Source organism: Acomys minous (assembly GCF_964271855.1).
Source record: "Acomys minous genome assembly, chromosome: 12".
NCBI classification, from domain to species: Eukaryota; Metazoa; Chordata; class Mammalia; order Rodentia; family Muridae; genus Acomys; species Acomys minous.
Genome location: NC_140493.1, coordinates 18,668,347 through 18,682,124, shown reverse-complemented (window position 1 = coordinate 18,682,124; position 13,778 = coordinate 18,668,347). Strand labels below are relative to the sequence as shown.

Genomic DNA, 13,778 nt, shown 5'->3' with positions numbered 1-13,778 from the left:
CAGCCCTGAGCTTGAGACCTGGGAGGCAGCACCTGTCAGTGTCTTTCTAAGTCCTTCGAGGCTGCTGGCCAGCACGCTGCCACTAGCAAGGCCGGGGAGCTTGGTGATGGCACTACAGACCTCCACGTAACCGCAGCATCCCAGCTGCCAGGGTCTGTCACGGGAGAGCTCTGGCTTGGTCTAAGGCCCTAGAATCCTACGCTCAGAAACCTGCTGCATGCGCACAGAGGACAGATGGAAACCATGGTAGTGTGCCCTGGAGAAAAGACTTTAGAGACGACACCTGGCACTGAACAGAAAGGCAGGCTCTCAAAAGGCCTTCACGGGGGCTGGGGAGACGGCACAGTCTGTAAAACGTTTGCTGTGTGAAATGAGGACATAGGTTTGATCCCCCAGAGGCCATGTTTAAATTAAAAAATAGAAGGCTGGGTGTGGTGGTATGTATTGTAATGGCAGAGACGGGGAGGTGGAGACAGCTGAGTCCTTGGGGCTCAATGGCCAGCCAGGCTACCCGTGCCAGCGAGCCTCAGGTCCTGCTTGAAGTTCTGCTTCAAAGAGCATGGAAGTTAGTTCCTGAGGAACGAACATGGCTGACCTCTAACTTCCTCGTGCATGTGCACATCCGTGCAGGCATACACACACACACACACACACACACACACACACACCCTTACTGTTCTTAAGTCACTAGCCCAGGCATGCAAACTCTGGCTGGCAAGGCTGGGGTGGGTGCACAGACTGAAGAAAGCAGCAGGCAAGTGGGGTTCACAGGAAGCTAAATTTAGGGAGAATGGAGGACCCCAGTGAGACCTTGAACCTTTCCAGCATCGCCACCTGGCAAAAACACCTCCCAGGCAATCCTGGTGCAGGCTGGCCGTCCGTGGTTTGCTTGTTTACATAGATTCAAACACTGCGGCCTGGAGAGAGATAGGAGTGGGATGGAGTGCCCTGGAAGGGAAAATCAGTATCTGGGTTGCAGGACGGAGCTGCTGAACTTGGTGGTGAGATCATCTCTGGCTGTGGGTCCTGCACATGCTGAAAGGTATTCTGCAGGCAAAGTGCAACTGCGTAGAAGTTGTAACAGTATCCCGGATTATCACACTTGTGACACTGTCCAGTGAGATGAGCACCTGCCACGTACAAGCATAGCACAGGCATGCCACATAAATTACATCACGTCTTCATCCCCATGCTGTGTGGTGTGGTGGGCTTCTCAGGGCCTATCCCGTTTCCCACGTGTATTCATGAATATATGTGTGTGCACATGTGTGAGCATGCATATGTGTGTGTGTGTTTGCACAAGCATGCTTGTGAATGTGGGGGGAGTACATGTGTGCATGGAGACCAGAGGACAATACACCTGTTTTTGTTGTTCTGTTTTGTTGGTTGAAATGAGTTTCCCATAAGTCTGTAACTCACCAAGAAGTCTATACTGGCTGCCATGTGAACCCCTGAGATCCACCTGCTCCTGCCTCAAAACCTCTGGGATTACAAGCACATGGCACTACACCCCCACTGGGGATCAAACTCAGGTCTTCATGCTTGCAGGATGAGCATGGTGCAATCTGAGCTATTTTCCCAACCCCCTCAACAACTACTTCTTTAAGAGAAAGCGGAGTCTTGGCAACATCATGGTGTTTCAGGACTGGGGCCCATTCTTACCATGTCAGGCACCTAGAATAGATCCTAAATAGAAGGAGGCTGCTAAGCTAAAATACTGAAAATGTGCCGGGCACTCTGCAAACTGCAAAGGGCAAAATCAACACCAAAGTAGCCACAGGTGACAGCATCTTCTGGGGCCTCTGTTGACTTAGACACTAAAACTCTGGCAGGAGCCAGCTCCTTTGAGCTTCTGTGTGCACCTACAGGAACCAATTCTATTGCGGGACAGTGTTCGGGCCACAGTGTAAAACAGCATCATTTCTGAGGCTTTAAAGAAATCTCGAATAAAAACGTGCAGCGTTCTTTATTATTCAATACTTAAGAGATGAGGAAACAGACAGTAACTTTTTTTTTTATAGATTTACTAGGCTGGAGACTGCAGTGCCAAACACAAGGTTTATTGTCAAATAAAAGCCCGCTTTGTTTCTGACGGCCTGTTTTAGAAGGGGGCTGCCTCCGCTCTGTAATTGCACGCACAAAATTATTTAATTTGTTTTGTTTGGATTTTATTCTGGACACTTTCCCAGCCAGAAAGGATGTAAAAATTAAAACATCTATTATGCCTTTTATGTTCTGAGGTAGGTTATAAAGACGAAAAAAGAAGAACACGCGTCCAAGAGTGGGAAGGATCCATTCTTTTAAAGTCTTTGGTTGTGAGCCCCATCCAAGCTACAGTCACACGCCCTCTGTGCTTCCTTGCTCTGGCCAAAGTCCCTCTGCTGCCTGCAGCTCTGACCTTGCCTTTAGGAGGTGTGTCAGAAGCCGCAGTGACCCCTCATAATAGCATCCTTGAACTCCAGAGCAAGGCAATGCTCTTGGCCTCTGCAAAACCATTATAGGCTCGGAGTTTTGGAAGCGGCCTAAGGGGTCTAGGCATTCCTGAGCCATGAGACACAAGCCAAGGTCCACCAGAGGGTGCCTGCCATCACATGACACTGAACCATCTATCTACATATGTACACACATGTGGATGTTGATATCATATATTAGGTTTTTCCATATTAATTTTTAAGCACACCGAGAGCAGAACAAGAATGACTTAACAGGGGGGACAAGGCAGCGTGCTCTGGGTTGCAGCAGGTATTCAGGGTACATGAACTGTTTATTTCAGGGCTTTCACTGAGTAGCTTTGGGCCAGTGAACTGAAGGTACCTGGTACCCCAAAACTCAGAGCTAAGGCCTGGGGCAGCCGCTGTGTTTAGAGAAGAGGTTGGGAAAGGGCAGGATGAGTTCTCTCAGTGAGGCACCTCATTTTAAAAAAAAGTGCCATGGGGCCCTCCTCCAGCGCTTCTCACTCAAAAACTCATGCAGCGCAGAGGCCAGGCATCTGGCCTCCTCTACGTGACCCCAAGTCCATCCCCCCCTCCCCTGTGAATGCTTGGTGCAACATGAGGCAAGGGCAGGTGCTGGCCACCCTCTGTCACAACCTACTGCCCCCAGCAACAACATCCTCAAAGGAAAAGGATGCTTAATCCCATGAAGGGTGCCAACAGATCAGTGAATCTCTACCCTGGCCCCTCCTCCTCTTTGCTCCAGGCCTGGAGTCAAACTCAGTATGAACAGGAAACATACAGGACGGGGACAGGAGCAGGAAAGAGTGCGTGACAGAGGTGACAGAGTAGTCAGCGCCCTTGTGTTCAGATCTGCAAGCCGGATGGCTGTGCCCGCCTCGGCCTGCTCAAGAAATAAGAGGCACTGGGTCCCCATCTTTGAGAATTCACAGCCTCGGGAACGTTGAGAGGCAATGTCCAAAAGGAGGAGGATGGGCTGGGAAGGGGTACAGAGGGAGGGAAGGGCCCCGCACTCCGCCATTGTCGTCCCATGCCGGCTGACCACACCCTCTCCAGCCTTCCACTCACGTTTCGTACTCCTCCTCCCTCATCTTGAGGCACAGTGTCTCCAGAATCCGTCTCAGCTCTTGAGGCTGCACTGTGCCCGTGCTGTTGACATCAACAAGCTGGAAGGCTCTCTTCATAGTCTTCATGTTCTGGAAGATCTGCATAATAAAACAGGGATTTTGGAAAAAGTCAAGAGGCCTGATGGTAAAAAAACTCAAGTGGTAACAAAATATGTGAAAGCTTTTTTTTTTTTTTTACTACTTCTTGTAAAATAAAATGTTTTCAAAGATTCTCTGCAGTACACATTGCACAATGACATCTTTGGGGGAAAAAAAGAACATTTTGCATATATTGAGAGTTTGCAAGGCAATTGTCTCAGTAAATGGTCTTAGTAAGTTAAAAAAAAATCTCTTTTTAATGTAAAGCACTAAGTCTCATACACAATTCATCCCCTTTTAAGGCTGTATGAAAAAAAAACTTTTTTGCTAATTGATGCTGAAAAACCAGTCCTGGCATAGCTGGACTTGTGTGATTTTTGCTTTTCATGGCCATATGCGAACTATTTTTACTGCAAGCTGGAAAATCTGACGGTCTATTTCAACCTCTCAATTTTTTTTTAAAGATACCACGGAAAAGTTTTGCAATGATCCCTGAATTCAGCAAATGAGAGTCACCGTGTGAGATGTTTGGCGAGGTCCTTGGAAAAGATGCAAGGGCAGAGAGCTGGGTCTCGGGCTGGTTAGACTTGTACGGGGGGGGGGGGGGGGGGGGGATCTTCGGAGCAGTCAGAGCCTCACCAGCGAGTGCGCTCACTCTACCGTGTCTTCATTTTCAGATAGTGCCTCTGAGCTCCAAGGAGACCTGACTTGATAGTACAGGGCTAGGCGCCACCTTGCAGCTCTAGCCTGTCCTATCACGACACTCCCCTGAAGGAAGGCTAGACCTGCAAACACAGTGCCACCAGAAGAAAACAGCAACTGGGAGTGAGAGCCAGATATGGGATGGGCAGGGACATGACAAGTATGGTCTAGGAGGCTTCCTGTAGGAGGTGTCACTGAGCCAGCAGTGACTAGAGAGGGTACTGCAGAGAGAGAGAGAGAGAGGGAGAGAGAAGAAGAAGAAGAAGAAGAAGAAGAAGAAGAAGAAGAAGAAGAAGAAGAAGAAGAAGAAGAAGAAGAAGACGAGGAGGAGAAACCTGGATCCTAACGGATCTGATTCTATAGTCAGAGAACAGATCCAGCTGTGTCCAGCCTGGATCCTAAGGAAGTTTAGTGAGCCTCAGAGAGTGAGGGGAACCACTAGACAGTAAATGGCCTCCCGTTTCCCCACTGCTTCCGCCACATGTTCCTAGGCTGCCTATCTGTAAGACTTGTGGACTCTCCAGGGCAGCCACCTTCAGTCTTTGGCCTGCTGAGTCAGGAGCTGGGGAGGTGGGGGGGGGTTGATAAGTGGTCTCCTGGAGTGACTTCCAGCCTTTGCTTCTGCCTCACCCGAGCCACTTGTCTCTCCTCCTACTGCCCCACCCCTCCTACCACAGTCACCAGAGCCACACTGAGTCCCTGTGTCCCCGCAGACAGTCCTTCTGACGCCTGAGCTTACTTCCAGAGGCCAGGGTTCCTACTCAAGCTCCATGCTGCTAGTACCAATGACCACTAACCCTGCAAGGTCAAGGGGCGTGCTTGTCCCCTCTGCTTTCTAGCTCACCCCCTCCAGTGACCAAAGCCTGCCAGCTTCCACCCCACTGGGCCCCCTGTTTGTAGCTCTGCCCTCTGCTCTGTACCCGTCTTACTTATTCTTCCTCATTAACACCTCCTTCTCCCTAACTCCTCAACCCTGAGTGAATCTAACCCATGGCCTCTTCTAAATTGTGTACGTGTGTGTGTGTGTGTGTGTGTGTGTGTGTGTGTGTGTGTGTGTGTGTAGGGGCCCACAGACACAAGAGGTATCAGATCCCCTAAATCTGGTACTGGTAGTTGTGGGCGCCCAATATGGTTTCTGGGAATGAGAGCTTAGACCTGGGCAAGAGCAGTGCATACTCTTAATGGCTTAGCTATCTCTTCAGCCCCCTTTCCAGACTCTCACAGAAGACCTGATGTGCCTGGAGAGAAATGTGCTCTCTCCACATTCTGATCCTTCACTACTACTGTGGTGTACATGCACACACACACACACACACACACACACACACAGACACACACACACACAGGGACACATATGCATACACACACATACATATGCACACACGTCCAAAACACTCACACACCTATTTCAACTTTAAACGTTTTGTTGGCGGTGCTGGGGATGGAACCCAGGACCTTGCATACGCTAGCCAAGTGTCCCCATTGAGTCACTTCCCCCAGGCCTAATTCTATCTTCTTCACACTTCTCCAGTGTCGAAGTCCTGCCCCGCCTTGCCAAGCTGACTGTTTGCTTTATGGGAGGGCACAGCTGAGCTCAGATAAGAACACCAAACTGTCTGTCAGTCTGTCACATGCCAGTGGTCCCTGAGATTTCCCAAACCAGAGGTGCTCTGCCTGCACCCTCCCACCCGACGGATGCAGACCCACTGCCTTTTCTCCATACTCACTCAAATCCAGCCCATCTGGATAGACCCTTACACTTCCCTGCACTTGTAGAAGACTCCTCAGAAAGTCACAGGACCCTTGCTGTCCCTTCAGTCCCCCAGAACACATTAGCAGCACAGAGCTTTCTCCCGCTAGTCTTGGGGTCTAGGGTATCACTGGGTGAAATGGTCATACTCAGGAAATATTTGCAGGAATGAGTGACTGGATCCTGCTTGCCTGCATGGGGAAGTGGGGGGTGGCGGGGGGGGGGGTGGCGGGAAGCCATACACTAGAGAAGCCTTGTGGCCTAGCCGCAATGGCCTCCTCTGACTGACCGGGGCTCTGATGGCTCTGAGCCAGCTTAAAAGTGTAACCATGACCTGTGCTTGGTGTCAATATGACATCAATCATCACAGGATCACTGGCCGACAGGTGCAACACCACATACTGAATTCACCATAGCCCACTGTTTCCTAACAGCTAGAGGACACAGGGAATGCTGACTATATCCCAGACCAGTACCGGAAAGCACAGACTAGCTGCCACATCCCTGCGCCTAACAATGACGCCTCAGATATCCACAGCCATTGTTCCTAGGGTCAAGAAAAGCTGCAGTGCCCTCTCTGCTGCTAAATCGCTGTCCACTTCTTCTGTGAACGCGGAGGAGGACAGGAGTGACGCACTCTGCTTCACAGCCCCATGGCAACCCATATGGGTCCCCTGCGTGGAGAGCCACAAACCTGGCACAGAGCTCGCGCCCACCAGAGGTACTTCTCCAAGTTACTTATCACTTGTCAGACGCAAGTTTGGCAGCAGCCACAGAAGGGAGCTGCAGATGGCGAGACTTAGCGAAGGCAGCAGAGCGAGGGCCCTGGTGAACAGGACGGGTCGGTATGAGGTAGGGGAGAAGACGAAAGGACAAGAAAGTAAATGGCCAAGGGCGAGCGACAATGACCAAGCTCTGTTCGCCCTTCCTTGACCCACCATCACCCGTCCCCTGGCAGCGTGAGTGACTTGGAATTCCCACACACTAGGAGCTCCTCCGTGCTGGAAGACTGCAAGATCCTGGATGATCCCAGCCTCTCTTTTCCTTCCTCAGCTCCCAGCTGTGAGCCCACCCTGACCCCTGCTCACGCTAGCAATCCACTACACGCTTCTGCAGTTCTGGTCTGTTCTGCTGGCCAGCTCCCTCCCTGCCCTCAACTCCTGCCTGGGTCATACAGCACCTGCTCAAAGGGAAGCCACACCTTCAGCCTGTTTTGACCACTCCCTTTGTTTCTCTCTTTATCCACTGACACCTGTGCCCCAGGCTTACTTCTCTGTGGAACGTTGCCCTGCTCCAGTTTATTGTGATGCCTCTGGGGCTCAGAACGGCCTGAGCTGAACACGATGTAACTGTTGCCCAGAAAGCCCTCCCCTTGCCCTCTTCTGACCAAATGTGGCAACGTTTGCTTCTCTGTTCCTGTGGGGAAACATTCTGAACAAATGCTACTTAAGGAGCAAAAGGCTTATTTCCATTTCTATTTCTGGGGCTGGAGAGATGTCTCAGAGGTTAAAAGCACCGGCTGCTCTTCCAAGGGTCTTGACTTCAATTCCCAGCAACCACATGGTGGCTCACACCCATCTCTAATGAGATCGGGTGCCCTCTTCCAGGTCCCAAGTCAGGGCAGGAATTGAAGCAGGAACCACAGAGGAAGGCAGCTTCTTGGCTTGTTCTCTGGCTCATGCTCAGCTGCCTAGGGAATAGCGCTGCCCCCAGAAGGCTGGGTCATCCGTGTCAATTGTCAACTAAGACCACCTCTCACAGACATAGCCACAGGCCTGTCTGATTCCTACAGTTCTTCCCTTGAGGTTCCCTCTTCGTAAGTGGCTCTAGGCTGTGACCACTGACAATAAAAACTAACAAGGGATTTTTTTAAAAAGTTCTTTTAATTGGAAATCAAGTTTACAAAAATAAATTTATTTTTATATTAAAATAACTAACAAGGGCAGTCTGGTACTTTCTCATTAGCTTTTCTAATCACCCTTCCACTTTGTCACTGTTCCCTGATGTTGACCTGGATATCTTAGGCCACTCTGGCCAGAACAGGATAAGCCAGCCTTGGAGGGTGAAGGGCCGTGCCCACTTCCTACCCAACTCTGTTCTCCAGTCCTTCCCAAGCCCCTGGCATCACTTTGGGGAGGAGTGGGTAAAATCTGCGAAAGGGGGTGCTGCTACTCCTAGCTGCCCTGTTCAAAACCAGCGTGTGTCTCAGAAAGGGGGTACGGACCTCATGTCTGGCCCCTGCAGGTCAGCCATCCTCAGGTTTACCTCTGTGCTGGCCTCCCTCCCTAATGGAAATCTAATTTTTATGCAGGTTTATTGGCCTGCCATGAAATTTTACATACCTGCAAGCTTAAATAGGCTTTAGCAGTTTTAAATAGTTGCGGGGAAATCAGAAGAAGAATCTTATTGCATGTCATGTACAATAATGTGAATTTCAATTTTCAGAGTCCACAATAAATTTAAAAGATTCAGTCACACCCACTCATTTACATACTGCTGGGGCTGCTCCCTCCCCCCACCCCCACCCCTACCCCCCACCCTAACAAGGACTCAGGCAGCAAGCTGGGGACACAAAAAGCCAGATATACTCCACCTTCCCTGGCCTTTTAGAGAATAAAACCACTGGGCATTCTGCTCTCCTAGCCACACCTCCCTTGCAGGCAGTTGAATAGTGAAGATGTTTCCAGAAAGATACAAGTATGGTGAGAGAGTACAAGGGATTAAAGCAGCCAGCTGAAAGGCAAGTGTGGGCGTGTGGCGGGACTCCAGTGGCTGGGGCAGGTGGAATGCCACAAGTCGGAGACCAGCCTGAGGTAAATACTACCTAAAACAACAACAACAACAACAACAACAACAACAACAACAACAACGCAGTAGTATTTTTGTCACTTGTGGGGGCTCACACTTGCAATTGAAGCACTTAGGAGGTACAGCCAGGAGGACCAGGACTTCAGGGCTACAAAGAAAGACCCAAACATCGATAGTTATAACTTGAAATTAAGAGTGTGGAAGACAGGACTATGCCTGAGAGAGTTTGCTAAGACGCTGCTGCTAAGTGCTCCCCGCCCCCCACCTCAGCTCACTGAGGCCTGGGTGAGGTGGCATGTGATCAACAGGCCTTGAGCTTTTGCTGCCCCACCCAGCCCGTCTCAGAACTCCTGACTACTCCTCACACTTCCCCACACTCCTCTTTGACCAAACACAATCTCCTCTCTTTATAAAACCCAGCCTCTCTCACATCCTACCTAACCCTGCAGGGCACCCCTTGTGAAGCCTGGAGAGCCAGGCAGCATCTGACTCTCTCAGTGTCCTCAGAACAAGAAAAAGAGCACAAGGAAGTGCCCGAGCTCTCCCACCAGGAGAGACAGCTCATCGTTCTCAAGTGTGGCATCATAAACCAAGACCCCTTCACCCAACTGTTAAAGCCCTGTTTCCCACAGAAATGAAGGTGAGGAAATAACCGCTATTTTCTTTTTTTAACAAAGGAACAGAATTTGAAGTAACCTATCCTATAAAGCACTTAGATGACTTTTAAGAGGGTCAAGTCAGTAAATGGAGCCATGCTGGAAACTGCTGACTTGGGGTGAAAGGCTGAGGCAGACTGCTTAAGTGACCAAGTAGCGTGCTCTCACAATGGCTGAGCCGGTAAGAACACATCGCTCAAGCCCACACCCCATCCTGACAGAGCAGAAGGCTAGAGGAGGAAGAAGGTTTGAGTGGATGAATGGTAGTGGCTGAAGAGATGGGAGGTGTGCTAGTTCCTTGTCTCTTGCCACAACGAAAGGTCTCACAAAAACAACACAGGGAGGCGAGTGCTCATTCGGGTTCAAGGTGGGCGGTTACGGGAGCCCAAGGCAGCTGTGCCTTGAGCGGGGTGGGCAGGGGATGGGGTGGGTGGCGGTGGTTATAAGACAGATGGATAGGTGGATGGATATGGGGGGTTGGCCGGTGAGATGGATGATGGATGGGTGATGGCTGGGGTATGTAGGTAAGTGGGGGGTAGGTGGATGCCCTGGCGGGTAATGACTGGGTGGCTGGCTAAGCAGATGACTTACAGGTGGGTGATCAGGGAGACGTGGGCAAATAGGGGGCTAGGCAGCTTGATTGAAGGATAATTGCCAGTCGGGTGGGTGGATGGATGGTGGATAAATACACATGTATATTGATGGATAGATGAATTGGTGGATGGGCTGATGGGTCATATCTGACTATATGTATGTATTATGTATATATGGATGGATATATAGGTATATAGGTGAGTAGATGGCTAGATTAATAGACTGTGGATAGATTAATAGGCAATGGCTGTTAGCAACTGTTGGGCAGATGATGGATTGGTGGGAGACGGATAGATGGACTGGTAGGTGGGCTGATGGATAATGGCTGACTGTGTGTGTGTGTGTGTGTGTGTGTGTGTGTGTGTGTGTGTGTGTGTGTATTGCTTAGGAGGTAAACATATGGATTTGTGAGTAGATAATGGATACTGGTTAGCTGATGGGTGGACCATGGGTGGCTGGGTGGGTAGACTAATCCATGATGGCTGGCTGACTAGATGGATGGGTGATGAGTGGAGGATGGATAATGGGATGCAACAATGGGATGCAGGCAAGTGGATGCACTGGTGGATAAATGGCTGGTTGGCCGGCTGACTGGATGGATGATGGATGTGTGAGTGGATGGATAATGGGATGCATCAGGAATAATCTGGGGGATCTAAGGGAATCTGGTACAGATGGGCTGATCCCCACAAGCACAGCAGACAGGCATCTCATTTCCATTAGATGTGGGACTATGCTCAGCACCCTCCTGATAGACAGACTGGTGGTAGGTCTGGCAAAGGGGCCCAGTATTGCACCCGCCTCCCCAATGGAGGCATGAGCATGAACAGGACACCTGAAGTCACCATGGGTTAAGCAGACACCAGGAAAGGTAGCAATCTGTGCTCTGCTGTTCCCCAGGGGCTGCTGGTTAAGATGCGGGGTACCTATTAGTGGGGGCACATATGGCTGACCACCAGGTGTGGGAGATGAAGATATCAGAGAGGATGGGGTTAGGCTCCCAACACAGTTTTGAGGCTCCCCAAGCCCAGTCCTCAGACCTCACTGCCCAGAGAAGCCACTGAATACGGAAGTAGGAAATGTGCTCATGATACACTCTCAAATCCTCCCACCCCCTCACCCCCTCACCCCCCTCCATCAAAGACCACAGACTCCATGACTGGAGGACAGGAGGAACACATGTGAGAGACAAGGCAGGCAGAACCCCAGCCCAGGAGAGCATCCTAAACCGCTATGTGACAGAGACCTCTAACCCTCGGGCTTGCACTGGCCTGGGTTATATCTCCACGTGATCAGAAAACCAGGGGTCGTGCCAAAGGCATCCTTCAGTGACAAAAAGGGGAGATCTGTGTGGGCCTGCAGAGCAGCGTGAGGAGGAAAATCCAACTGCTTCCTATTTGTCCCCCACTGAGCTCAGACAGCTCCATAAACTGCCTGCAGTGGATGCGTTATTACTCGTTATTACTCTGCGGGGCTTTGTTCCAAATGCTTTGTACACAGTATGAGCTCTGGGAAGAAAAGCCGCAAGCCCAAATAAATACGGCCACCCAGACTTTGTGTGTGTGTGTGTGTGTGTGTGTGTGTGTGTGTGTGTGTGTGTGTGCGCGCGCGCGCGCATAGAGGCCAGAGGACAAGGCCTCAGGTGTCACTCCTCAGAAGCCATTTGCCTTGGGTTTTGAGGGTCTCTCACTGGCCTGGGTGGGGCCGGCCAATGAGCCTGAAGGATTCACCTGTCTCTGCCTCTCCAGAACTGGGTTGCAAGCACATGCCATCAAACCTGGCTGTAAGCATCCAGACTTTAAGGGGACGAGAACAGAAACTCTCTCTCTCTGGAGCCTAGACTCACTCTACTGGCCTGGTTCTGGGGAGGCAGTTGCTGGAACAAAACTGCAGACTAGCTCAATCCTCACACACCTGCAGGCTTCCCAGCTCTTTGACCTACTGGCCAGCAAGCCCCTCTGCCTAGCTCTGATGGAAAGGGGTCAAGAGCTGCGTACAAAGGCACGCACACACACTCTCTCTCACATACACACTCACACACACACTCACACTCACAGGCACACGGGGGGAGGGGGCAGCCTGTAGACTGAGCCCCAGGGCAGGGAGCTGCTACTGCCCCTATCTTGGCTCCATGTAGTGTGCAAGAGAGTGCTCAGCCGCCACTGCTGTCCGTCTGCCACCTTTCTGTCGCCGCCACCACCAAACTCCTTTCAAATTGAACAAGTGAACGTTTTGAGACGAGATTGCAAGAAAAGGATTCCTCTTACAATAAACACATCAATGCTCATTTTCCTTATTATTCTACTTTTGGCTATTTTGTATAAAATCTTTAATTAAAGTTTTTCTTTGAAACTGTCATTATCAACGCAGAAGAAAGGAAGGGGGGAAAAAGAACAACACAGCTGTGCAGATATGAAGCACTCTGCTCAGGGCTAAATGAACTGGAACGGGGTAGGCGCTTGACGGTTATGTTCTGAGTTTTGGCTCCACGTTCTCAGCAACGCAGTCTGACTTGTCACTTTATATCGATTCCATCTGTTTACACTCTGAGGAGTATTGGCTTCCTACCGTGAACATTTCCTATTTACCAGCTGGTAGAGAGGAGCCAAACCAGATAGGAAAAAATTAGACTGCAGTCAGAGCCTCATAAACACAGACTCTCAACTCGGAGACGGGTGGGGGAGTGACGGCCAGGCATCGCTCACCTCTAACAAAGCCCTCATCTCTCCCCGCCTGTCTGCCTGAGTCCTCCCCGGGCTCTCCTCACTCTGGCACTCACCCCGTGAGCCCGACACGCAGCGTTTATTTATTGAGCATATGCATGCCCTGACTCTACCAAAACTGAACAGGCTTACATAAAAAAGACATCCAAAAGAGATCCATGGAAATGAAGGAAAGAGGGCAGACAAAAAGAGAAATGCAAATGAAAGAAACCCAGAAGTTGGAGCTCCTGTGGTGGAACAAAAACCTGGTTCCGGGTGTCCCCACAGAAAGTAGAGAGGGAGGCTGGGGGCTGTGCACTCTATAGCCACGCACAAAGCCTGTGCTTCACTTTCATTGTTAAGGTGTTGGCCCAAGACTAGAACTTAGAAGAACCAGAAGACCCTTCTCTTTCTTTTAAAAGGTTGCTATTTCTGTTGCTGTTGCTGTTGTTCTTAAAATATAGTCTCATTATGCAACCCTTGGCGAACTTGGCAGTTGCAATATAAAGCTGATCTTGAACTCACAGCAATCCCCCTGCCTCTGCCTCCTGAGCCCTGGGATTAGAGGCATGCGCCTTCATGCCAGGCTCTTGTTTCTTACCCAGCCTATATTCAAGGTATTATCTCTATCTATCTATATATCTATCTATATCTATATCTATATCTATATCTATATCTATATCTATATCTACCTATCCAGGCAGAGACCGCAGCTCACTCAGGACACAGCTTCGCCTCAGGGAGGAGTGGCTGCCACCCCTACTGGCACCCACTCTTGGCTGCATGTCATTGGAGAAAGTCCTGCTAAGAAGCAGGCACACCCAACGGGGCTGCTTGGGAAAAGTTTTCTGATGGGGCCAGCACTGGGTGCTGCCAAGACCTGAGCCAGTCCTAGCCTACTGAGTATG

At 50.4% G+C, this 13,778-nt stretch overlaps 1 protein-coding gene across 2 annotated transcripts in view; it reads right to left on the bottom strand.

The window, feature by feature from the left end:
* EFCAB6 (EF-hand calcium binding domain 6) overlaps positions 1-13,778 on the bottom strand; it is a 178,179-nt gene that overhangs the window by 103,983 nt on the left and 60,418 nt on the right. For both annotated transcript variants that reach the window (XM_084749763.1, XM_084749764.1), the window contains exon 7: positions 3,522-3,658. In XM_084749763.1, coding sequence (XP_084605889.1) covers positions 3,522-3,658 — 137 coding nt within the window. The remainder of the gene's footprint in view (positions 1-3,521; positions 3,659-13,778) is intronic.